This window comes from Schistocerca piceifrons, chromosome 5 (assembly GCF_021461385.2).
Source record: "Schistocerca piceifrons isolate TAMUIC-IGC-003096 chromosome 5, iqSchPice1.1, whole genome shotgun sequence".
NCBI lineage: Eukaryota > Metazoa > Arthropoda > Insecta > Orthoptera > Acrididae > Schistocerca > Schistocerca piceifrons.
In genome coordinates this window covers 470860419-470886994 of record NC_060142.1, presented here as the reverse complement: position 1 = coordinate 470886994, position 26576 = coordinate 470860419, and the positions used below count along the sequence as shown (strand labels likewise).

The following is a 26576-nucleotide window of genomic DNA, read 5'->3' as shown; positions in this document are numbered from 1 at the left end:
CGCAGTATCGTATCTCCCATTTCATCTTCATCTACATCCTCTTCCATTTCCATAATATTGTCCTCAAGTACATCACCCTTGTATAGACCCTCTATATACTCCTTCCAACTTTCTGCTTTCCTTTCTTTGCTTAGAACTGGGTTTCCACCTGAGCTCTTGATATTCATAAAAGTCGTTCTCTTTTCTCCAAAGGTCTCTTTAATTTTCCTGTAGGCAGTATCTATCTTACCTCTAGTGAGATAAGCCTGTACATCCTTACATTTGTCCTCTAGCCATGCCTGCTTAGTCATTTTGCACTTCCTGTCGACCTCATTTCTGAGACATTTGTATTCCTTTTTGCCTGCTTCATTTACTGCATTTTTGTATTTTCTCCTTTCGTCAGTTAAATTCAATATTTCTTCTGTCACCCAAGGATTTCTATTAGCCCTCGTCTTTTTACCTACTTGATCCTCTGCTGCCTTCACTACTTCATCCCGCAAAGCTACCCATTCTTCTTCTACTGTATTTCTTTCCCCCATTCTTGTCAATTGTTCCCTTATGCTCTCCCTGAAACTCTGTACAATCTCTGGTTTAGTCAGTTTATCCAGGTCCCATCTCCTTAAATTCCCACCTTTTTGCAGTTTCTTCAGTTTTAATCTACAGTTCATAACCAATAGATTGTGGTCAGAGTCCACATCTGCTCCTGGAAATGTCTTACAATTTAAAACCTGGTTCCCAAATCTCTGTCTTACCATTATATAATCTATCTGAAACCTGTCAGTATCTCCAGGCTTCTTCCATGTATACAACCTTCTTTTGTGATTCTTGAACCAAGTGTTAGCTATGATTAAGTTGTGCTCTGTGCAAAATTCCACCAGGCGGCTTACTCTTTCATTTCTTACCCCCAATCCATATTCACCTACTACGTTTTCTTCTCTCCCTTTTCCTACTACCGAATTCCAGTCAGCCATGACTATTAAATTTTCGTATCCCTTCACTATCTGAATAATTTCTTTTATCTCATCATACATTTCTTCAATTTCTTCATCATCTGCAGAGCTAGTTGGCATATAGACTTGTACTACTGTCGTAGGCGTGGGCTTCGTGTCTGTCTTGGCCACAACAATGCGTTCGCTGTGCTGTTTGTAGTAGCTTACCCGCATTCCTATTGTTTTATTCATTATTAAACCTACTCCTGCAGGAGATGAACATCAACAAAAGCAAAATGAGTATAATGGAATGTAGTCAAATTAAATCAGATGATGCGGAGGGAATTAGTTTAGGAAATGAGACATTTAAGTAGTAAATGAGTTTCGTTATTTGGGTGCAAAACAACTGAAGATGGTTGAAGTTGAGAGGATATTAAATGTAGACTGGCAATGGCAAGGAAAGTGTTTCTGAAGAAGAGAAACTTGTTAACATTCATTATAGATTTAAATGTCACGAAGTCGTTTCTGAAAGTATTTGTGTGCAATGTAGCCATGTATGAAAGCGAAACATGGGTGATAAATAGTTTAGACAAGAAGAGAATAGAAGCTTTTGAAATGTGGTGCTACAGAAGAATGCTGAAGATTAGATGGGTAGATCACATGACTAATGAGGAGATAATAGAATTTGGGAGAAGAGGAATGTGTGGCACAACTTGACTAGAAGATGGGATCGGTTGGTAGGACATGTTCTGAGGCATCAAGGGATCACCAATTTAGTATTGGAGGGGAGCATGGAGGGTAAAAACAATAGAGGGAGACCAAGAGATGAATACACTAAGCAAATTCAGAAGGATGTAGGTTGCAGTAGGTACTTGGAGATAAAGAAGCTCGCACAGTATAGAGTAGCATGGAGGGCTGCATCAAACCAGTCTCTGGACTGAAGACAACAACAGCAACTGATGCACCACTGGTGCTAAGTTTGTCTTTGCAAAGAATGTTTCTGCTGTTGGTTTTCTGTTTCCTCTGTTTCAGATGCATTGTGATACACCTCCACTGAGAAGGGATTTGCTGCTAGCCTAACTGTGATGGTTATGGTGTCTCTAGGTTTTCATGTGCTCATGCTTTACACTTTAGCAGTAAATTAAAGTTTCATGATTTACCTACATCACTTAACTTATTGCACATTTTGTACTTTTCTACAGCATTATGTAGTTTGTTCACGTGTTTTCACTTTTTCAGTAGTGTTTTTCTTTTCAAAATTTCTTTTTTGTTTATTTACTTAGTGTGCACACTGCACTGACAATGCAGATGATATATTTTGTGATTCAATTTCCAATCATCTACTGAGCAAGGTGGATATCACAATCTTAATATACTGGACTCACATTTAGGAGAACTGGGGTTTATTTCTTGTCTGGCCAGCCTGACTTGGGTTTTCCATGGCTCCCCCTTGTTGCTAAGGTAAATGCTGGATGTTTCCTTCAATTAGGTCATAGCGATTTCCTGTCTTATCCTATTTTGTTAGTGTTAAGTTTCTAACATGTCTGACACTGCTGTACTACATGATCTACGACAACTAAATAAATACCTAAAATAAATAAAGAAACTGACCATTCACTTCATGACTGTTACCTATGTTTTCTGCAGGATATTTTGACACTGCTTGAAACTGCTGTTAGAGAACTGAAAAATGGGTAAGTTACATCTGTTGAACTGGGACGAATAATAAAGGACCTTAAGCGCAAGCTAGAGAGCGGGAACCAAGACATGGTCTTGGGAAAGAAAATTCATGAAATTCTGGAAGTAATAGCGAAATCAAAGAGGCTGAGTTTTGAAAATATTGCACAATGTTTTTTGGCATGTTGCTTTGATTATTTGTGCCGAAACTATGGGTTTTCTGAGAACAATGTGTTCAATGAACAAGAAGTTTTTCATCTGCATTAGCAGTATGTTTCTTTACCAATAAATTGAATCTCAGGCTGGATGAAGGTCAGCTATATAATGAATTCTGTGATTTGCAGAGTGCGTATGCTAGACTTGATAGAAGTAAAGCAGATGACCAGAACTGAATAGATTTCTTTAAGCTTGGACCCCCTCTCCTATTTCCAACTGCTTAGGCTTAAATGATACATATTTTCAATTCCTATTAGTAAATCATTTGCTGAAAGAATCTTCAGTATGATGATGAACTAGCAGGCAGAAGAAAGAAATGTGATGTCCTTGGTCTTTGTGAAAAGAGAAGTTCAATTAAATGTATTTTTTCTCATTGTAGGTAACTACTGTATTTTCCGAAAGAGATGGGCACAATGAAGGACTACTGAAAGTAGTAAAGAGCAACACAAACCATGCAAACAAAAACACAAGACAGTGATCATGTCACTGTTGAACATTTTATTCATGATTCTCTCTCTCTCTCTCTTTTATCTGAACTTTGAACTGATTATTGCTTGTAAATATACATTATAAATTCAGTTCAAGTTTAAATAGCAAATCCATAAATTACAAATAAGAATGAAGAAGAGGATTTTTTATTATTGTGTTAACATAATATTAAAACTAAATTCCGGTATGTTTCGAAATTAAGGGTACAGGAAATTGATTACATTAATGATAAATCTTGTAGTAAACTGTTAGGATTTCCTTCATTCCACACGATTGGAAAGTTGTCTAAGCCCATGGTTTCTTCCAAGATGGCATCCCTAAGCACACATACTGAGGAAAGTATAAGCATCAAGAATCTACTGGGTGGCACTATGTCATAGAAAGAGTTGCAGATGAGGGGTGGTTAAATTTTTAATTACCATCTGAAAAAATAAAGTACATAAACAATTTTTTGCTTGTTTGCAGGTGCCAGCCTGCAGTCCTGATACACATTTAAATCTTGCACTACTGTGTCATCTATCATACGTAGGTGCCACCCATTGGGTTCCGTAACTGTGAAAACCCATTCAAAAAGCCTACTAGATCAAGGCAGCACCTGTGTCAAGCCAATCCAGACTTTCATAACTGCGTAATCATCATGAGTGTGTGTTTGGTATATCGCTACAACCCCAAGAAAAGGAGTATAGCAACCAGTGGGAATGTGTGACTATCACTGCAAAAAAAAGCAAAGACCCAACCATCATCGGGTAATTTTCCTCATAGTGGGAGCCAGAGCTAAAAATTTAATAAAACATGGTGTCATTTTCCACTTCTGCTGTATATTTTCATTGTTTCACAACTTCTTTAGCTGCTTTTTATGCCATTATAAAGTGATTTTATGCAGCACAAAAATGGCGCTTTCTGTATTATTATGTCTCTAAATTTGTGTGGTCTATTCACTTTGGTTTACATAAGCTTTCCTGTTGGTTTGACAGCTGCCATTTCATCACATATGGCCGATTTTTCTAATGCCAACATTTGAGAATGGCCCAGAAGGCAGAAACTAGTTATCAATCAATAAAATAAGTAGAGTAAAAGTGAAACATGCCGTCTTCTTTTAATCATCAGGAAAAGAATTGTTGACTCTTTTTTGGTGGTGGTGGTGGTGGTGGTGGTGGTGGGGGGGGGGGGGGGGTACTGACACGGTGCGTTGCTAACACACTATGCTTTTCAGTGGCAAACTGCCACAGGAGCATATTATTGAAATATCCTGTTGAGGTAACCGGAGGTTGTCAAAACAAAGTAGTGTCAGAAGTTGTCCAAGGAGGCATTTCCCCTATATCTCAATGCCCCTGCTCATTCTGCACAGGGCACATTCACACGTGCTGATTCTTTGGACTATCAAATTTTTCCTCCCCATCCTCTGTATTTACCCAAAATGGCATCCACTGACCTCTTCCTCTTTCCACAGAAGAAAAAAAATCATTGTGTAGCAGGCATTTATGGGGCAGTGATGCGATTTTTGATGTGGAACATTTCCTGAATAATCACAACGGAGACATTAACAATCAGGGTATCTGATGAATCAATCACCACTGGCAAAGTCTGTCATAGTGACGGCTGAATATGTAGAAAAGGACTAACACACTTGTCAAGTTTCATGGTTGCTTTGTATTTTTTCAGGTGATAATTAAAACTTCAGACTACCCCTTGTAACATAGTATGAGGATACGACATAAATAATTGGTTCTCCCACCTCACTAGAAAACAGCAGTAATAACTGTCAAAATTTTATGGAATAGCCTGATTCTGTTTAAATACATTAACCAGAGCCAGTTTTCTTGTTGTGGTTCGGTGTATTGAAAAAAACTGTTTCTCTGTTACAGTCCCCAAAATTGAATAATTTATCATCATCCTATTTCTTTTACCATGTGGATGTCAACATCAGCCTAGGCTTCGCTTCCAGCCAATTTATTACTACAATCCAATTTTCCGCTTTCACATTTCTTAGATTTGCTAACTCATGACCAAATTGTCACCTTAAACCTAACCTAGACCTCAATATGTGCTACAAATCAGTCTGTCACTACAACCAAAATTGAGGGGAGATCCAATATGTAAGTTTACCCTACCATTCTCAAACCATTAATTCTTCAAAAACTAATAAAACAGACCAATGCTGCTGCTTTGAATTTGTAATCCTGTATGTCACTTAGAAAACTGGAACTTTCCCTGCTATTGCCCGGAGAAGAACATATAACAAATTAATGAGGAAACAGTCCATCATTACCTTCCTAGCAAGACATGAAGCATCAAAGAATTAACTGTTTTAGTAAGAAATAACATTTTCAACCTTACTGTAAAGTACTACTAACCTGTGAGCAAAGATCTTTCGGGTGCCAACATTGAGAACCACATCACAGAGCTCACGGTGCCTTCGCAGTACATTTAACTCCGTCAGAGTAACTCTTGGATGTTTTTCCGAAGTATGTGCTAAGCGAGCAGGAGATGGTGGACGTTCTCCTATTACCATTTCACCCATCCTGCTGCTGCGAGCTTGTTGGGCTAGATGGAGGCGCAAGGGCGGCTGGGCAGCCCAATCCCACGCAGAGTCAATCTACAACACCAACACACAGAGATTTTTGGTGGTGTCAACATTCAATAAGGCAAATTTAATTTGTCCTTAACTACAACCCTAAACAAAACGTCAATTTAAAGTAATTACATTAATTACTTAATACTACATTGGCATTATTCACTTTATTATAGAAATAACTAGGGCCTGCACATGTGGTTTGATTTTGTGATTCTGTCATGTGCTTACATTACTGTTGCTACCAATACGAGAATCTATTGACACCCAACTTACCGTTACTGTTTCACAAGTCTAATCGTTTCCCAGTACTGGCAATTGACAACAGTTGCACATGATCATTGCAAATGAAAAGTTTTCTCTCTGTTCCAGTGTTTAGCTTGACAAAGGGTGAATGAAAAGATGAATCTGTAGTCATTCCGACCATAGTTACCGTCAATGTGTTGTCAACAAAAATATAACAATAAAAATAAGTGACATAGTTACCGGATGTTGATTCCAGTCTAACATTTACAGTCTGACAAGACTCTCCAGTAATATCTTATGACCATTTGCAAACAATTCGGAGGTGCCAATTATATTTATCGTTATATTTAAAAGGAAGAATTACATCTGTTGATTCAGTGGGGGATAATTTAACTCACCTTTGATACGTGAGTTTTTACTGCTTCTCAAAATTATGCTCCACCACTGAAATATAACAAGCACTATCGCTTGTTACAGGGACTACAAGAATTGTGATGCCGTGCATTTTAATAACTGGTTACGTGACATATTAATTTATTTTCGTCTCAATCCAAATAAACTAGCACCAGTACCACCTCTGATTTGTTGACCCTATCGTACGAATCTTGCACATATTCTATTATCTTTGCTATTTCGATATGCATATCCCAAAGACGTAACTCCTCCCACTAAATAATTTCAACTTGTGAAAAGAGACTAATTCTGTATCATATTAGACCCTTCTTTCTTCTCTCCTATGTAATACCTTTCCTAAGATTCTGTTGTTGATTATCTGTCCTCGAGACCAAAATATACTTCATTTTTATTAAACTCTTGTAATCGTCCTAGCCGGTTCTTAGGCGGAATAAAATAAGCCTATTGTTATATTAGCTACTTTGTTTTTCGTCTTGCTTGCCGTTGCGTATAAGAAGATCTCGTGATATTGACTTGCTTATGCGGGGTTTGAAGTACGTGTGATAAGGCGTGATCTTTGATTTGCGAGTTGTGTCATATGACAGATTGTATAGTATTTGTCATATATTTTTAAAATACCATCAATTAACAGCCTTTTTCTGACTCATTAAAATATTAAACACTGAAGCAAGTAATATCAAGTACAAGCTTGTTATATGGAAACGTCAACTGAGGAGTAATACGTGTCTAAGCCTCTGTATTTCGCTTCTTCGCTTGGCAATTGTTTGACCGTATCATCTGCTCCGCTGTAACTGACTATATTACAGCGCTGCGAGATGGTCCGTGTGATGTATTGTATTCGGTGTGTAGAGAGAACGTGATTACTTGGCAGACCTTTCAGTAATTCTTATCCTTCTTTCAGTCTTTTGCAGAAAAAATTGGTGCCCTAATGCAGAGACCAGGTCAAGATCCTGTAGCTAAAGATGACATCCCGTGGTGGATGAAATATGCAGGCCGTGGATTAGGAACCGTGGGCAGTTTAGGTACTATTGTTATACTATATAGAAGCACATTGACGGAAGTACGGCGTACCAAATATAACAAGTTTTTTGTGTGTAATTTTCTTTACAGTTGCCATTGGGCTGGGTGTCTGGAACTGTGTTGGCATTGTAATTGGTCAAGTTGACTGCCTTATTGGTGGAATGTGGCAAATGTAAGTCAGCAGTACTTTTCTTCAGCTTGTAGTTAATAGTCATGCACCGTATTGTAATTATAAATTGTAGTTCACGTAGGCATAGTTGATTATTTTGTGAAAAACATCATGTTTGCCTTTGCCAAGGATGTCTTTTACGAAATTTTACATTACCGTGTATCTCAGCTACGAGAAGTTAATCAGAGGTGACTGGTTTTCTGGTCTCATCATTTGTTTGTGGGAGTTTGGTTCAGACATATGTATATGATAATTTTATGCTACTATTCAGATTTCATGTTGTTTTAAACATAATGCCTATTGTAAACTTAATGTGATTAGATTGAAATTAATATAAAATGGATAACAGCAGTTCCCGCAATAATACCAACAGAGAAATTTCACGGGATTCATACGTTTCATAGTATTTCCCAAGACACAAAATGAACATCTCAACTGTTTTGTTGCGTTGCCGTAGTGCCCAAGTGGGGTTCTAATATAAGTAACAAATATTTTAAATAAAGTCCACACCACTTTTAGTTATTTGTTACTCTAGATCTGAGGGCTGGAAAACTCTCTTTGCATTGTCATCGTACATAGCCCGATTTCATACTGTTTGTCACTGTAGCAGCTTTTCTGCTAGCAGCAAAATTTCTTCCTTGTAGCATAGAAGAATTAGAGTATAGAAGATATTTTTGACAATCATTATTGCCTTTACAGTCATCAGTGGTATTTTGCGACTGCTGCTTTTCTCAAATGTGTAACTTATTTCTGACGGTAGATGTCCAGGTCTCTACAGGTCCAAATAAGTGTGCGCCACGTATTCTTCCCTTTGTGTCACATGTTACATTGTTCTTGTGCAACTCATTTATGAAGTTTGGTAGGAATGAGTGCATAAATGCCGCTAATCTATCATAATTCATATTGTTATTTCATTCCAGATTTTTGTTGTTCTCTTTTGATTATTTTATTTTAATGCAGCACAACATAAACTCAACATGCCCAGGGAATTAAGCTTTGTGGATTTAGTCAGTAAGTAACTGCTTCACATAGCAAGACTACATTACACATGTGCTCTCTCGCATATAAGTTACAGAAATACACCATGAAGACTAAGTACTGTACTCCTGAAGATTTAATATATATTGCTGGTTCCATCTTTCCTTACCCATTGGTGTAGGCTACTTTTATTTCGTAAATATGTTTCGCACCTGTGCCAACAATCTTACTATGCTGATTGCAATATTTTAAGTGACTTTGCTCTTGTTATTGCAGTTTAACACTAGTGAACCTCTCTGACCTAACTTAGATGAGTCACCAAAATAAGGACATACAGCTGGTGTTTGGCTGAAATCAGTCAGTTTGGTTGCTCTGACAAAAGTAATCTGTAGTGCAGTTAAAGTTACAATGAAATTGAAATGTGATAATTTGGATGTGAGATAGTGAAGCCAACAAATGTAAATGCCAAATAAAGGTTTTTTGGTAACAAATTGACCTGTATTGTTCAAGTGGTGAAGCAACATCACATGACCCAAACACCGTTGTATGTCTGCATTTTAGTCTCATCTTTTCTGTACGTAACAAAATTTAATAAAAATCTAAATCCACTCTGCTGGAAACTTGTTCATAAATTGCCCATGCATATGTGAAGGAACCTGATCTCACTGTAAGATAAATATTGTGAGCTTCTTTACCAAAGACTTTTTTAATCATGACTACCTAACTAGAAATTATTAAAACCTTGTTGTATTTAAAGCCACAAAAATGAATATTCAAACTTTGCTTTTCTCTTTTTAATGAAATCAGATATTTATTAGTGGCCGATGTAATCTCTCTTTAATATTTTGTGCTATATTTTTTTCGAAATTGTAATAATGTAAAATTGTTTCTTTTACTGCATAAATTTGTGCTGCCACATCAGGTATGCCATTTCTGTCCTAGTCACTTAAGAGTACATAATTATACATATATTATTCAGCTCAGAAGCTAACCACAATAATTCAGGATGGAGTAGGTGTTGTATTCGTGATGTACATTACCACAAACTACTATACAAACACAACTCTCCCCTACTCTATCTCTCCTTTAAACAAATGAGAAGACTATAGACCAAGAGAATAGACACAGACCAACTCTCACATATTCAATGCATAAAATGAAACAACAGTTTGCTTCCCTAACAACAGTGAACTTCATTGTAAACTATAGGCATTGTGTTGGTTTGTTTTCATGTCACTGCCAGATACCACCACCTCCACAACCCACCAAGAGGTGGTGATTCACATCACAGACATGAGATGTGTCTCCAAATAATCAATTAACATATTACAACAAATAAATTAAAAGTTATTATATCAAAAACAATATTCACTCTCCTCATATACCTTACATCTTCATCTGCATGACTACTCTGCAGTTCACACTTAACTGCCAGGCAGAGGGTTCAGTGAAGCACTTTCGCACTATTTCTCTACTGTTCCACACTTGAACATCACTGGGAAAAGACAAACACTTAAATTTTTCTGTGCAAGCTCTGATTACTCTTATTTTAATACGATTTGGATCACTAGAGGGGTTCAGTATCTTATGAAAGGGAAATGTATCTTTTGGCAAGAACAAGAAGGAATTCCTGCAGTACTTGTGCACAAAAAATACTCAAAAGTACTGAGAAAGGTTATTTAAAAAAATCAAAGAATATGCACATAATGTCAGAAATCAGTACTTCTGAAAACAGACTTAAGGCAGTATGGATTGTAGTGAAACAAGACACATGACAACCAGTCACAGAACAATGCAATGGCACTAGTGAACTGAATGGAAAGGCTATAAATAATGAGTCACAGGTGGCAGTTGCATTTAATAAGCATTTCTTAAATAAAGCACAAAGCATAGGGACAAACAGTTAAAGAGCAAAATAACAGCAGTATGTTGAAAATCTGACTTTAATAAAATTCAATCATATGAATGTATTACCATCTTCTTTTGAAATGAAGAAAATTATACATTTTCTCAGAAATAGCTCATCTAGTTTTGGTGTTTCCAAAAGAGTACTAAAAATTCGTTCCCATGAAATAAGCCCAGTCTTACCTGAAATATATAAATCACTAACTCAAGACACTTTTCCAGAGAGGCTGCTCTTTAAGAAAAAGGTGATAAGATGCCAATAATTATCAACTTGTTTCTCTGCTGACATCATTCTCCAAAATTTTTGAGAAGGTTATGTGTTCTAGAGTAATATCTCACCTTAGCAACAATAGTATTCTTAGCAAATCACAGATTGGGTTTCAGAAGGATTGCTGTACTAAGAAAGCCTCTTACAGGTTCACTCACCAGATTTTACAAACATTAAACAAACTAGCACCAGTTGGTATTTTATGCGATCTCTCCAAGTCATTTGACAGTGTGAATCACAGTATTCTCCTAGATAAATTAACATTTTATGTGGTCGATGGTGTATCCAACCAATGGATAAGGTCCTATCTAACAAAAAGAATGCAGAAAGTTGTTCTTAGTAATTCAAGCAATATAGTCCAGGGACATAATTCTGACTGGGGATAAATCACGTATGGGGTTCCCCAAGGTTCAAGCTTAGATCCACTACTGTTCCTAATATATGTAAATGATTTTCTGTGTAGTATACAACAAGCAGAATTAGTTCTTTTTGCAGATGACACTATTGTTGTAGTCAGTCCAAGCATGCATAAAGAAACAGAATAAATGATAAAGTTCTTAAAAGTATCATTGACAGGTTCTCTGCGAATGGTCCGCCCTCAATTTTAAAAAGGACCAACATATTCAGTTCTGCACATCTAGGGATACAACACCAATGATAAGTGCAACAAATGGTGAGGAAATAGTAAAAAGGATTGAAACTTCAAAATTTTTGGTGGTCCATATTTATGAGAATTTAAATTGGAAGAATCACATTTTGTACCTCGAAAAACAACTTAGTGCTGCCACATTTGGACTTAATCATTGCAAATTTTGGGGAGAGACAAATCAGTGGAGTAATGTTCTGGGGTGACTCATCTCTAAGAAACAGTCTTGATTGCACAAAAACGTGCTGCAAGAATAATATGTGGTGCCCACCCACGATAATCTTTTAGACATCTGTTTAGCGATTTGGGCACTCTGACTGCTTCACAGTATATTTGCTTCCTCATGAAGTTTGTTGTAAATAATTCACTACAGTTCAACCGGAACAATGAGGTATACATTAAGGTTGTCTTCAGCACGAAAAGGGGTGCATAATGCTGCAACACAAAATGTATAATGCTTTGACCCTTTACCCAATGATATAAGATGCCTGACAGGCAGCAAAGTAAAATTTGATAACAAACTCAGAATACTTCTCGTTGACAACTCTCTCTATTCTGTACAAAAATTTCTATTATTCTAATGTGTAAAAAATGATATCTTGTGTAAATCATTTTGCAATTGGTTTGATCTTCTGATGACTTTACTAGAGGGTAAATGACAGCATCATCTGCAAACAAACTAATATAGCTGCTCAGAGTGTCTCGTAAATCATTTATATAGATTAGAATAGCAGAGGACCTATAACACTTCCTTAGGGAACACCAGATATTACTTCTGTTTTACCAGTTACTTTCCATCAGTTACTATTTAGTGTGACCTCCTTGATAGGAAATCAGAAATCCAGTCGCACAATTGACAGACTCAGTGGGCAAGCAATTTGGTTAAAAACTGCTTGTGAGAGACAGTATCAACAGCTCTTTGGAAATTTAGAAATATGGAATCAATTTGAGATACTGTGCTGATAGCACCCTTACCTTGTGAGAATAAAAAGCTAGTTATATTTCACAAGAACGATATTTTCTGAATCCGTGCTGATTCTGTCAACAGATAATTTTCCTTGAAGTAACTCATAATGTTAGAATCTAGTATGTGTTCCAAAAGTCTACTGCAATTAGACACCAGTGATATAGATCTATATAATTCATTGGACTACTCCTTTCTTTCTTAACCATTGGTATGACCAGCGCAACTTTCCATTCTTTGTGGTACGGATCTTTCATTGAGCGAGCAGTTGCATGTGATACAGTACACAGCTATTATATCACTGTACTATATACAGTCTTAACCAGAGAACTTGTTTTTATTAAGTGATTAAAGTTTCTTTGCTACACAGAGGATACTTACTTTGAAGCTACTTATGTTCGCAGCAGTTCTTGATTTGAATTCTGGAATATTTACTTTGTCTTCATTAGTGAAGGAATTTTGGAAAACTATATTTAGTAACTCTGCTGTAGTGGCACACTCATCAATAACACTAGCCATCACTATCGCGCAACGAAGGCATAGATTGTGTCTTTTTGCTAATATCCTTCACATTTGATCAGCATCTGGCATTGAAGTTTGCGCAAAATTTCGACCTTATGTTCTGCAACAGTGTTCTAATCTGTTTTGTGCGCCATGGGTGGTCAGTTCTGTCTATTATTAATTAATTTGTTTAAATTATGTCTCCATTGCTTTCACCACTATTTCTCTTAATTTAAACCACGTCTGATCTATGCTTACATAGCAAGTTCAGAAGGAATGGAGACTGTCTCTTAGTGAGGTGCCAAGCAGAATTTTTATCTTCTTTTTTAAATAATTGTATTTTGTGTTTATTTTTTTGGTAGGTTTGGAGGTTATGGTATCCTGTCTCACTTCAATGATCATGTGATCACTGATCCCTGCATCCGGCATAATGCTTCCTGTTTGCTTGGGGTTATTTGTTCCTAAGGGGTTGAGTATGTTTTCGAAACCATTTACAATTTGAGTAACGAATTGTTCAAAATGAGTTTTGAAGAAAGCATTTAGTATTACTTTGGACAACTTTTATGGTTAACATTGACTGTAAACATGTAGTTTCACCAACATATCGAGGGTAGATTGACATCACCACCAAGTATAATCGTATGAGTGTAGTACCAATTTGAGAGGACTCAATTCTTCTTTCGACTGTTCAGCAACTGTATCAGCTGACTTGGAGGTCGGTAACAGGAGCAAGTTATTAATTTATTCTGGTTGTCAAGGATAATCGTACACATGATGCCCTTTTTGTGTCCAACTTTTTGCATGTGCATAAATTTCCAGCAACACAACTATGCATGCACATTTATGCATTCATAATTTCCCTGAAATGGAGAATGTGTGTAAAGTGCATTACTGCCCACCTTTGGCGGGAATCCTTACGCTTTCTAGCAGACGACAGGCAGCTGGGACCCATGTGTGGTTGATTTTGTACTTTGTTGAGGTGATGCTGGGAAGAGATTTATGTGCAATAATGTCTGTTGACTACAGAGGAAGAATGCATTAATTTGTAGATTATTGCAGACAAAAAAAGTCATATGGAAAGCAGCTTCTAAAACTTATTTGAGCAAAACCTGAGATGTGCTGTCCTGACAAAGTATTAAATAAAAATTCTACAGCCATATTACTGTAAAGAATAAGATACCACAAGTTTCAAATTAGGAAAACAGAGAAGAGTAAGCCAGAAATTTGTGAAAAGTATGTATGGAAACTGTTTACGAATATTCATGGTATGGTGACTTAATACCACAACATCTGAGGAGCCTGATATCTGAACAAAAGAAATGATGAAGGTATGTGCAACTCCTCAACAAACTACTAGAAATAGAAATGAAGGACATTGATGATGCAAAAAGTACAAAATTGAAAAACACAACCTCTTCTGGTGTCTATGAAATTCTCAAATCTGTAGAGTGAGAGTATGTTAATCTGCATATTATCTTTTATGATTAAAGTTGTGTAAACAGATGATGCATTGAAAATTAATTAACATTTGCATAATGACTAAGAACCTCCCTTAAGTATTCTTCAGTTTCAGAATAATCACTGAAACACTTGGTTTGGAAATCTGGAATAAATAGTTCAGACTGGTATATAAGTTGCTGGTTGCTAGCTAATGAAATTTTATTGCCAGTCTTATCACTAATTACCCAAGCATAAAATCTGAAATCTCTGTAACCTCCTGAAATTTGCAAACAAAATGTTGTCACTTTGTACCGCTGTTATTTAGCTACTTCTTTATCCACAGTTGCTTTTGTGTGTCCGTGGTGTCCCCCCCCCCCCCCCCCCCCCCCCCAGTAAACACAACACAAGCTTTCAGGCAAACAAAAGAATCCATGTAGACTGCTTGCGCAATCAGGTAATGTGTGGACATGAGAATGTTGTTGTGTACATGCATTCTTTCCCCAAATTTTGTGCATGGCTTTTTATTCTGGTGCATCTGTGACTGCACAAGACAAAAGAGGCATCATGTGGACATACCCTAAAAGCAACAAATGAGCGGTCGCTAACTGTATTTAATCTTTCCTTTCTTATCATGAGGCACTTTGTAAAAAATTTGGCTTAGTTTATCACGCGATTTACCCAGCTTTCAGTAATGATTCGTACTTCAGTGTTTTCTTTTAATGCCTGGAGCTCTGTTTCTTTCCTGAAACAGCTTCAATTTACTTAGTTAACCCTGTACCCTTTGAGACTAAACCATTTTTGTACTTTCCTGATATTCTGTAATCTAAAAAACTGCCCAGTCCATTCCACACAGCCTCTGCTATCCATGTAGCTGCCTCCTGTGTGGGCCCAACCTATTAATTGAAATCTGATACCTTACCATCCTTTGGTGCAAATTGAGCAGTCTGCAGCCTAAATGGTTGCAGAACTGCCGGACCCTCTGATTCAGACCCTCCATTGGCTCTGTACCAAAGTTTTGCAATCGGTCTTTCCAACAATAGAACAGATGATGAGCTATGCCTCCATCTCGGAAACAAGACTGGCAATCTTTACTGATTCTTATAGCAACTGGAAACAAGGGCAAGTCTCTTCCGATCCGAAGCAGCACACATTATTTGTACTAACATAAGACAACCACCTGCAGTTGGTTGCACCCTGTGCTCTTGATGCCACCTGGAAGGACTTGTTTCACATGTGGCATGACGCCCCTCTCCCCCCCCCCCCCCCCCCTCCCCTGTGGTATACACACATAGTGCACACAGGACTTCTTCCCCTATTTGGTAGCCATATCCCTAAACAACCCCATTACACACATAACAATGCAGCTCCCAACTATCAGTAGTCCCATTCCCTGTGACTCTCAGGTCCTGTAGGCTGAGAGGATTCCTCAAAAGCTCTTAAACCTGTTTCTCACATGAACTGGGGATGCCTGTGAATCTCCTGTCTCCCACCACCCGCTCCACCCTTCACCTCCATAACCTATCCTCTTGCCCAAACCAGGAAGTCTTTCGCTACCTGTAACCTTAGGACATCATCCCAATCGCCCTTGGGTAATGGGTCAACCTCGGTGCAAGCAGTACCTGGGGCAGCCACAGTAACACATGGCACATGCTGGATGTCCCTCAAATCCCAACGTCTGCCACCTGTGGTGATGCCCATTGGCAACAGCCTGGAGCTGTGTGACTGAAGCCAGTGCAGCCTGGAGCTGTGAGCAAAGGATCACCAACTTGGCCTTTGTCCAAAAACAGCAGTCACAGTCCCTACTCGTACTAAAGACAGCGGTACTCTACACTACTCTGTTGTTAAAATGTTACACTGTGCATAGTAAGCACACAAATGCAAAATAAGTTGCTCCTGTTTGGAGCTTGGAAAACAATTTGCAAACAAACACTATACTCACCTGTGCTATTGCAGGTACAGAAACAGCCACCTTGCTCAGTGCGTACGTCTCGTAGTGTAAATAGCTGAGAGCATAGTATTTTCTCCCCAGAAAAATGCTCTAAACAAATGAGACATTACATTTTACCAATATTATTTTTAAGTGGATATCAGCTGCTTGGCCAAATAATTCAGTCCCATAGTTAAGAATGCATTTAACTATTCCATGAGATCCTATTGTTAATGTTTGACTAGTAACTGTCTTTGCAGACTGGATAAGAAGGTACGAGTTTACCACATGCCAAATTAATGTGATTTATCCACTGCTCAGATTTTGATTCACATACACATTAGAAATTTACAGATACCACATCATACTGCCGAGGTATCGCATGCACTATTTACATTGGTGTGGCGAGAACTGCCTGTTGTAAGTGTCAGTAATTTAGATCTGGTAACATCCACCTTGAGGCCTTGATTGTTACAGTATCTAGTTAATTCTATTCTGCCATTAGTAGCAGAAGAATCTAGATCTTTACCCTCCCTACACTAAAATAAGATTGAGGTTCATCTACATAGCTTATAATATGGGAGTTAATGGGTTGTGCACTGTTGTTAATATATAGGGTACAGGACATTCCAGCAGGAATGACCAATATCAGGGATATTTGAAGCAAAAAAACTTCGTATGGACACATGCCCTATTCCAAATGGTTTCAGAGATAGAAAATATTTAATGTACATATTATTTATTTTCCATGTTATTCAGTACACTGTGGGGTTTACACACATATAACAGTTTAGTGAACATTACAGCACACGTTTTACAAAGTTTGTTGTAAAATATGTATTTTTAACATGTATCATTCTAAGAATTATTGTATACATCACATTACAGCTGTTGTATTGTTCACAATAATGTTCAGACATCCTATCAACAACTTCAGTGCATTTGTATACTTTTGGGAGAGCATGTGTTGCTTGTCAGAGAGCCTCTGCACAGTTCCTAGTGAGGGCAGCAGCATCCATGATGTTATATTGCATCTTGCATGTTCACCTTTTGTTTGTACATTTCGGACTTCATTCAGTACTGTAAACTAAAATTTAATAGTGTAAGGTCTGTTGACCTTGGTGACAGTGAATTGTACCACCATGACTAATCAAACGTTGGCTGAGTGAGACTCATACATATACACCACTAGCCCAGAAGCAAATGTGCATTAAATGTTTATGAAATAGGGCACGATATGTACACTGAAGGTAGCACAGGAAAAATACTATAGTGGTCAGGAGAGAGATCATGTGAATTGTTCAGAGCTGATGCAGTTATGCTAATGCATGTTTAGCCACACCTGAAATAGTATATGCAGAAACACATGCAAGTTTGGATGTGTGCAGGTTAAGAAACATTGTGGCAGTTCTGGAACATTGATTCAAGATTAATTCCTTTTAGTTTTGTGTACAGTTTGATATTTACCTCATCTCCCCAACAATGTACAACAATGCCAGTGTGGCTGCATTGGCTACTCTCTCTTCTTGTTGACTTCTTCTCTGAAGAGGTCCATTTAAAAATGCAAGTCCTCATTGCATCAGGATGTGGAGCTTAGGAGAATGCTTGACTTCCACATAGAATAACTTTTAACTCACACAATTCTGGGAGAGTGCAAGTACATATGTCTTCGTCACACCAACTCAAAAGACTGACAGACACACAGATTGGTGAAAAAACAAATTGAGGTACAAAAAAAAATTAATAGTATACTGGTAGGTTTAAATTTTCTGTTAGATAACTCAGATATAATCATACTTCCCTACAATATCTTTGCAACAAGGGAACGGTGTGAATAAGAATCGTCACAAATATTTATTTATATATGTAGGCCATTTAAAGAATCTACACAACACCTAGGTATAAAATGAATATTAAGTTTATTGTAACACACACAAAATTTTTCCAGTGACAGGTATTTTGGAACACAATAATTGAAAATGAGTCACTTCTTGAATAATGAAAGAACAATAACAATATCTGAAGGCTTATGGCCTGGAAAAGTCACAGTAAATTGAAAGATCCAAAATCCAATGTCTGTGGACTAAGTGTGCTGCAATCAAAGTCCAAAAGGGATGTGAAAAAAGTTACTCCTGAGAGGATGAAAATAAGTTAAAGTCCCACAGGGACACACCAAAGTTTAAGTCTGGCATATTGCCAATGAAAAACAAAGACAGACATTACAAAGTTGGCAACCCAGTCTTTTCGGTGTAAAGGCCGTGAATGATTGTAGGTCCGTAGCTGGATGTTCCTGGAGCTTAAAGTCAATGTGGACGACATCGTCGTTTTAGGAGTGGCTCATGAGTGAGATCCTGATTGTGTGTGTGCTTTTGCAATCACCACGTGGCCCAGGAAACATGCTCAGAGCAAACTGCCAGAGCCTAGCCTGGGTGCCATGATACTGCATGTACTACTTTGTGATGTGGCCTATGGAGAAGGAAAGATTCACAGGGCCAGTAATCACTTCAGTGGTGCTGCTGGTTGGGCAGAGTGTGGACGACCCTTGTCTATTATCTGAAGAGCTGTCCACTGTGAGGTATGTGCCCGCATAACTCTTCTGTGTTATGTTGGCTGATTAGGCACAACGGTTTGACACAGCTGGGTATGTGTCCATATGATGTATCTTGCTTAAAATGCATGTTACTGTTGTATCCCAGAATACTGAGCATTCCTCTTGGGGCGCCTTACATGAGGAAGAGGATGGAGCCAAGGACTGAGCCCTGAAGTACATCTTGTATTACTGTTTCATTGGTGAATTTGTGTAAATAAACAATCACTCAGCCAAGTTTCATATGTGCTCCCTCAAGTGTTGGTGATTAGTTATATGATTTATTGTTCAAATATTTATACATTACTTTTATTGAGAAAAGAAAAGCAGTTATTATACATGAAATTAGCATTGATATTCATTTGTGGGTATTTGTTTCACCTATGTGAATTGCTGACCCCCATAAGAGAGTAATTTCACTGTGGACAAGTATTTTCAAAGTTCCATGGGGTATGATTTTGTCATGGATGGTATGCATAAACTGTCAGCAGTGAGATCTAGCACATCCAGCAAGAGATCTAGATTTAGGGATTGTTCTTAAGTGTAAAACAATCAATGAACACAGTGCAATGAGTAAATCTGGCAGCATACGAAATGCAGTCATTTGCGTCAGGTATCATTGCTACGCCATGAAGTGGCATCAATCCAGACATAACATTAGTGTTCCCAGTGTACTCATCCATGCCGTGATCATACATACAAGTTGGGCTTTCTGCCCACCAACTCGTGTGGTTCTTCGATGCACCGATTGCAATTGCGGCCCTGTCATTTACGTCTGCACAACCTGCAACATGTTTTGTTATCCAGGAGACATTTTTGCGTGTTTCAGATCATGAACAGTTGACATTAGCAATCAGCAACCAGAACCTGTTACTGATCGCTTTTGTTTTGGACATTATTTTGCTTTCACATCAGCAGTGAACCTTCTTTGCTCCCAAATAGCTTTAGTTGCTTGTTACACCACACTGCCTGACTAAAAGCTTAAACAAGGTAATGTGCCATGAAAAATGTGGCGACAGAAACCCATCGGAGTTTTGTACACATTTATGTACTATCGTTGACACTACTATGGTTACTGACAATTCATTATTACAGATCGGGTAACAACAACTGCCTTCGCCAGTGCAGCCGGCTCTGATAATGGAGAAAGTGCTAAATTTATAAAAGTTATTACAAGCTACCAATACGATAATGCAATGCTGGATTCAACTACTGTACTGACTGCGGTGTTAACAGCTACCAACGTCCTAGCCGAATACAACAGACAAATGCAGAGCTCACCTGAATACATGATGCTTCAGCGTGCTACCACCTTATACCAACATTCACTGAGCATAGACGAAGAAATCAGTAGTCTACACACCATAATTGAGCCGAAGACCAAGCAGTTTCAGGCATTACAGCTATGATTGACCCTAACGAAAGTTAATGTTAATAACATTCTTCTGTTGCCCAATCTCATGATCACAGCCAATACCAAGCTGGCTCTACTAACATCTACTAGTATTATAGACATTTTGGATTTCAAGCTGTGAAGGTCGCGAAGCCATGCAGCTACCCAAACAACAAGGGTGATCTGGATTATGTGGGAAAGATTGTCACACCTACAAACAGTGCCACCAGCAAAAGTAGCAGTACAGCACTTGCTCAGGTGACTGTCACTATGACCTCTGGTGTAAACTACAGCACCATGGTGGTTCCATATTTCTCACAAAATTTTTAGTTTGGTTTTCCTGACCGGCTCTGGCTCAGAGGCCAGCGCACTCCCTGCCTCGTGCAGCTGATGTGTAAAGAGTCTCTACATTCAGTGGCTCTAAACAACTCTGTTACCATCACTCATGGCTACAAAAATCTGATGACCATTACGGATTTTGCTTTCCAATGTGAGGGTACTTAAGTGATTGCTGACACCACTCAGCCCATCTTAAGTGTCGATTTCCTTTCATTTTGCCTTTTCTGTGGACCTGACAATTGCATGTGTAGTAAATGGGATTGACAGTCATGAAGTGATTTGAACTGAGTGTCCTTCTGCAGTTGCCACACTGGTAAGAGTCGACAATATAAGTACACAATTCTCTCAGGCACTAACATTTTGCATACTGGAGAGCTTTTGTCAGAGCCACAGAGCTGATGAAACACTGTGTTGTTAGTCACAATACCATGAACAACATACATAAGGCACCAGGACCAACTGTTTCACAGCACATCTGCAGGCTCACACTGGATTGCCTATTGACTAAAGCAACCTTTGAGGAAATGCTAAGTCAGTAGTTGTACTTCATTCAGAGAGTCCATGGACATCTCTTCTAAACTGTTCCATTAGTGTGGCAGCAGATGGGACCCTTGCAGTGATCACTGTGAATTGAATGCTAGAACTGTCCCAGACAGGAATCTCATACCTAATAACCAAGACTTCACATGTGCTTTGGCACTTGAAAATGTTTTCAACATTCTGGACTAATGCAAGACTAATAATTAAATTCTGGGCCTTAATGATATACCAAAAACAGTAGTGAATATGCCTTTTTGAATTCTTGTTCATGCCATTTCAGCCTCAAAACACTGCTCAAACTCAGCAGTGTTTCGTTGCCAAAATTTTGCAGTGACTGACATTTTGTTGTGTATATTGGGTCAATATTCTGGTATTCTCATTCAACGCTCAGTTAAGAGATGAAAGTTCATGAAATATGACAGACACTAAATAGCCATGGTATTGTGTTAAATAAACATAAATTTGCCACGGGCAAAAGTGAAGTGACCTTCCTCAGCCGTAGGGTCTTGGCTCACGATATCTACTTTTCAACAGGGAAATTATCTATTTTACATAACCTTTGAATGCCTAAGGACTTCAAACAGTATAGACAGTTTCCTGGGCAGTTAAATTTTTATCACAGTCTTCTCACGGCAGCGACTTCCGTTCAAAAATGTGCAATGAACGCAATTTTTGGTCACAACACAAAAGGCAATCAAGTATTCAAGTGGAATCTGCAGAAATGGCTAAAGCTTTACATAATCTATAGCAGTGCTGCTCTCTCCCTCCCTGTACCATGTACACCAAAAAGTCAACAATCATTGGGAGCCATTAAGTTCTGATCCATCCTGTCCCTGCCCAAGGGAGGGGGGACGAGGAGGATAGATACAATGTAGAAATAAATGCTCAGTCAATCAGCTTTGATGTGTGTTCCAAGAAAGTTTTGGTTATCAATTGTTTGATTTATTATTTGGATGTTTATACATTGCTATTGTTTGCTCATTAAAAGTAATAATCAATATACGCAAAATTAGCAGTGATGTTTACATGTGGGTATTAAATTCACCCACAAACATGATAGTTTATCTTACCATGTAATTTGCAAATCAATTTAACGCATCATTTATGATTCAACAACTGTTTGACTAGAAGATGTATTGTTGGATCCCTGATAAGATATGATTCAGCTATTTTTAAAAGTAACTTATGGTATTTTAGAAGTATCTTATGGTTCATTGAATTGAAAGCTTTTTTTCAAGTCTAAAAATATCTATGCAGCCTGCATCCTCTGATCTTGTGCAGAGACTTAGCTCTGTTGCTGTGTAACTATTAGTGGTTGTCACACGGTAGCTTTGCCAAGTGTGAACATTCTTTCTCATAATACCATTAAAGTCAATAGCGACACAAAGAAGTGCATAAAAAGCTAGCAGTAAGTTATATTTGGTTTCTTTCTAAAGACCAAATTGACAAAGCTACTCCAGTAAAATAATATTGCAAAATGAGTCACACCAACACAGTTCACAAATGTTTTAAAAGTGTATAACTGTCTACAGCATTATCTTCTGCTTCACTTTCGGCCTGTCATGAATGTGGGGCTTCTCATAGTTAATCTGTTGCTGCAGCTCATTAGCCTTGTAGGATTCCACAAATTTACTCTACTTTTGATATTTGTACTGGTATGTTTGATTGCAAACACGACTCTGCAAACTATCACTGTGTATTTACTGCTCAGGATTTCACAGATTTACTCCACTTTTGATATCACACGCATACTGGTATGTGTTATTACGTACACCGCGACATTCTGTAACAGGCATCCATTCACAGTAATGTAAGCTAGTTTGCAGGAATTCCATAGCTGACAAGCAGCACAGGCACTGGCACTCAAGGAAATCTTTCCTTATGCTGCTGCCACCAGTATTTTTGGCCCGTATATTTTTGGCCCTTACATCGTAATATACACTGAAGAGGCAAAGATACTGGTAGACCTGCTTAATATTGTGTAGGGCCCTCTCGAGCATGCAGTAGTGCCGCAATATGCAATATGACGTGGCATGGACTCAACTATGTCCGAGGTAGTGCTGGAGGGAATTTACACCATGAATCCTACAGGGCTGTCCATAATACCGTAAGAGTACGAGGGGGTGGAGATCTCTTCTGAATAGCATGCTGCAAGGCATCCTAGATAGGCCCAGTAATGTTAATGTCTGGGGAGTGTGGAAGCCAGCAGATGTGTTTAAACTCAGAAGAGTGTCCCAGGAGCCACTCTGTAGCAATTCTGGATGTGTGAGGTATCGCATTGTCCTGCTGGAATTGCAAGTCCGTCGGAATGCACAATGGACATGAATGGATGCAGGTGATCAGACAGGATGCTTAAGTACGTGTCTCGTGTCAGTTGTATCTAGACTTACCAGGGGTCCCATATCACTACAGCTGCACATGCCCCATATCATTACAGAGTCTCCACTAGCTTGAACAGTCCCCTGCTGATGTGCATGGTCCATGGATTCATGTGGTCGTCTCGATACCCATACAGGTCCATCCTCTCAATACAATCTGAAACAAGACTCATCCGACCAGGCAACATTTTCCCAGTCATCAACAGCTCAATGTCAGTGTTGATGGGGCCCAGGCAAGGCATTAAGCTTTGTGTTATGCAGTCATAAAGGGTACATGAGTGGGCCTTCGGCTCTGAAAGCCCATATCATTGATATTTTGTTGAATGCTTCACACACTGACACTTGTTGATGGTCCTACATTGAAATGTGCAGCAGTTTGCAGGAGAGTTGGAATTCTGTCATATTGAATGACACTCTTCAGTCGTCATTGGTCCTGTTTTGCAGGATCTTTTTCCGGCCGCAGCAATGTCTGAGATTTGATGTTTTACCGGATTCCTGATATTCACGGTACACTCGTGGAGTGGTTGTACGGGAAAATCCCCACCTCATTGCTAAATCTGAGACGCTGTGTCCCATTGCTCATGCACTGACTATAACATGTTCAAACTCACTTAAATCTTGATAACCTGTCATTATAGCAGCAGTAACTGAACTAACAACTGCGCCAGACACTTGTCTTATATAGGTTGCCAACTGCAGCACCTTATTCTGCCTGTTTAGATCTCTCTGTGTTTGAATATGCATGCCTATACCAGTTTCTTTGGTGCTTCAGTGTATTTTCTTGTCAGACCACAATTGACTACCATTATTCCAAAAAACTGCACATGCCAATGCACCAAGTGCTTAAGAGTTGTTGCCAATCAGATTTGTCAGTCTCAAGCTTTTGACAACTTCCTCTGTCATCATGAGCTACAACAGACAAAATAGGTGGTCCTGGGCAGACATGGTATTCAATCTATTCTCCAATTACCCAAGAAAATTAACGAGATTCTGTTCCCAGTAGAAGACAGCCTTGGTCTGAGTGTTCCTAGAATTTATGAAATACCTTTTGAATGGGGTAGCAGTTAACATCGGTCAGACAATATCAACAATTTCAGGACGCTGCACAGAGCACCCGCATCACATCAAATATTGAGACTTGAACAAATCTCCTGTTGCTGATTACAACGTAATGAGCAAACATATAAGGGGTGTTCAAAAAGAAACAAGCCGGAGGCATAATTACAGAAACCAGTACCTGTATGTTAAAGTACTGACCTTGGCTGTTGAGAGACTTGTCCCACTGTGACACAAGGCAGTAAATGGCTGTCTCATAAAATTCCCGAGGCTGCGACGTTAACCAGTTCTGCACGTACAGCTGGACGTTGTCAGAGATGAATCGTTTGCCCCCTCAGAATCTTTTTTAAGGGGACAAAAAATGGTTTAATTACAGGGAGAGAGGTCCGGACTGTATGAAGGGTGGCCGAGACCCTCCCATTCGAATTTCTGCTGGAGGGCCATGACTGTTTTGGCCATATGAGGCTTTGCATTGTCGTGGAGTAGAATGACTCCATAGGTGAGATTGCCTGGTCGTTTTGACTTGATTGCTTGGTGAAGGGTGGTCAGGGTTTGCGAGTAATGCTGGGCATTCACTGTTGTCTCATGCTGCAGGAAGTGAATCAGAAGGGGCCATCGTGGTCAAAGAACAACATCAGCATAACCTTTCCTGCATTCGTGGCCTTGGCTTTTTTTTGTGGTGGTGACCGTGGATCCTTCCACTGGAGACTTTGTCATTTTGATTCTGGTTCGAAGTGATGACACCATGACTCATCTCCAGCCACCACTTGTACGAGGAATGCATTCCCTTCCTGAGCACAGCACTGCAGATGAGCAAGACAGTGGGCCATTTGAAATGCTTCCTGGTGTGATTGAGCACTTTGGCGCAACCTTTGGGCACACACTTTGCACATGTGCAGTGGTTCCTTCATGATGGTGTGAACACTTCAGACGCTCAATCCAACCACAGCGGCTGTGGCTTTCACTGTCACTTGGCGGACCTGGGCAGTGAGTGCATCCCCCAGCTGGATGATGTAATCGGTAATGCAGTGTGGTGCTCCAGACTGTGCATCTTCGGCTAATGACACCCGTGCTAACTGAAGCACTTGTGCCATGCCTTGACTCTTGCAAGGGACTTGCAGTGTTCACCGTACGCTTAAGACATTTGTCGATGAATGTCCATTCCTCCTACTCTTGAATGTCCATTCCTCCTACTCCTTCCGCTGTCAGAAAATAATACCTCTTTGCTCTTCTTTTGTCGCCGCCATGTCACTGCAATGCAACTGGCAGCGTTGGATGATTGATGCCTGCTGCTGCTAGCAGCTCTGTATAGTCACATGAAATGGACGCATGCCTTCTAGCGACGGGCTGTGAACTTCCATGCTCTGGTTGGAACCACACCTCGTTACACACGCCATGATATTACCCTCCTGTCACTGGTTTCCGCATTCCAGAGTCTGGCTCGTTCCTTTTTGAATGCTCCTTAATTGTTTGATGACAAAGACATTTTATCCCATGCATCTAACTTCTGAGATTCTGACACCAAAAAAGCTGTGGAAGTTGGAATGTCTAACAACTACTTTAACAGGAACAGTGGCTACACCCTTAGTGGTGCAGGAAAATGAACATGTGACACAGAAAGGTGACCGCCTGACAAAATCAACATTGCTGCTACCAGTGTTCTTCACTTGCACATTGACATAATCTGTGGTAGCATATGAAAGTTCCATGATGTTTCAATGATATAATTCAACCAACTTGCTTAACTAATGGTTACTATCTCCTGATAAGAACAGTGAAGGGGTGGGGGTAGAGTTGGAGAGCTAGCTGCAGCTCCAGGTGAAGCCACGCCCATGTGGACAAGCAGAAGCTAAACTAAGTCAAAACAGACATTAGGGCAGCTACGCAAGAAGTGTTCAGTGAATTCAAAAAGATCTTACTGTTGAGTTGTCAATCTCCTAAAC

At 39.1% G+C, this 26576-nt stretch overlaps 2 protein-coding genes across 4 annotated transcripts in view; one reads left to right on the top strand and one right to left on the bottom strand.

The window, feature by feature from the left end:
- The window catches only part of LOC124797960 (kelch-like protein diablo), an 81476-nt gene extending 74747 nt beyond the window's left edge, over positions 1–6729 (bottom strand). For both annotated transcript variants that reach the window (XR_007016904.1, XM_047261118.1), the window contains exons 1-2: positions 6507–6729; positions 5645–5886 (exon numbers count right to left, since the gene is read on the bottom strand). Coding sequence is in view for 1 of the 2 variants with exons in the window: in XM_047261118.1 (XP_047117074.1) it covers positions 5645–5811 (167 nt within the window). In the remaining variant the exon portion in view is untranslated. The remainder of the gene's footprint in view (positions 1–5644; positions 5887–6506) is intronic.
- A 322-nt stretch (positions 6730–7051) lies between these two features.
- LOC124798071 (calcium channel flower) overlaps positions 7052–26576 on the top strand; it is a 63333-nt gene continuing 43808 nt past the window's right edge. The window contains exons 1-3 of one of the 2 annotated variants that reach the window (XM_047261309.1): positions 7052–7340; positions 7424–7544; positions 7633–7714. In XM_047261309.1, the coding sequence (XP_047117265.1) occupies positions 7338–7340; positions 7424–7544; positions 7633–7714 (206 nt within the window). In that variant the 5' untranslated portion in view covers positions 7052–7337. The remainder of the gene's footprint in view (positions 7341–7423; positions 7545–7632; positions 7715–26576) is intronic. The other variant, XM_047261307.1, reaches the window with a different exon arrangement.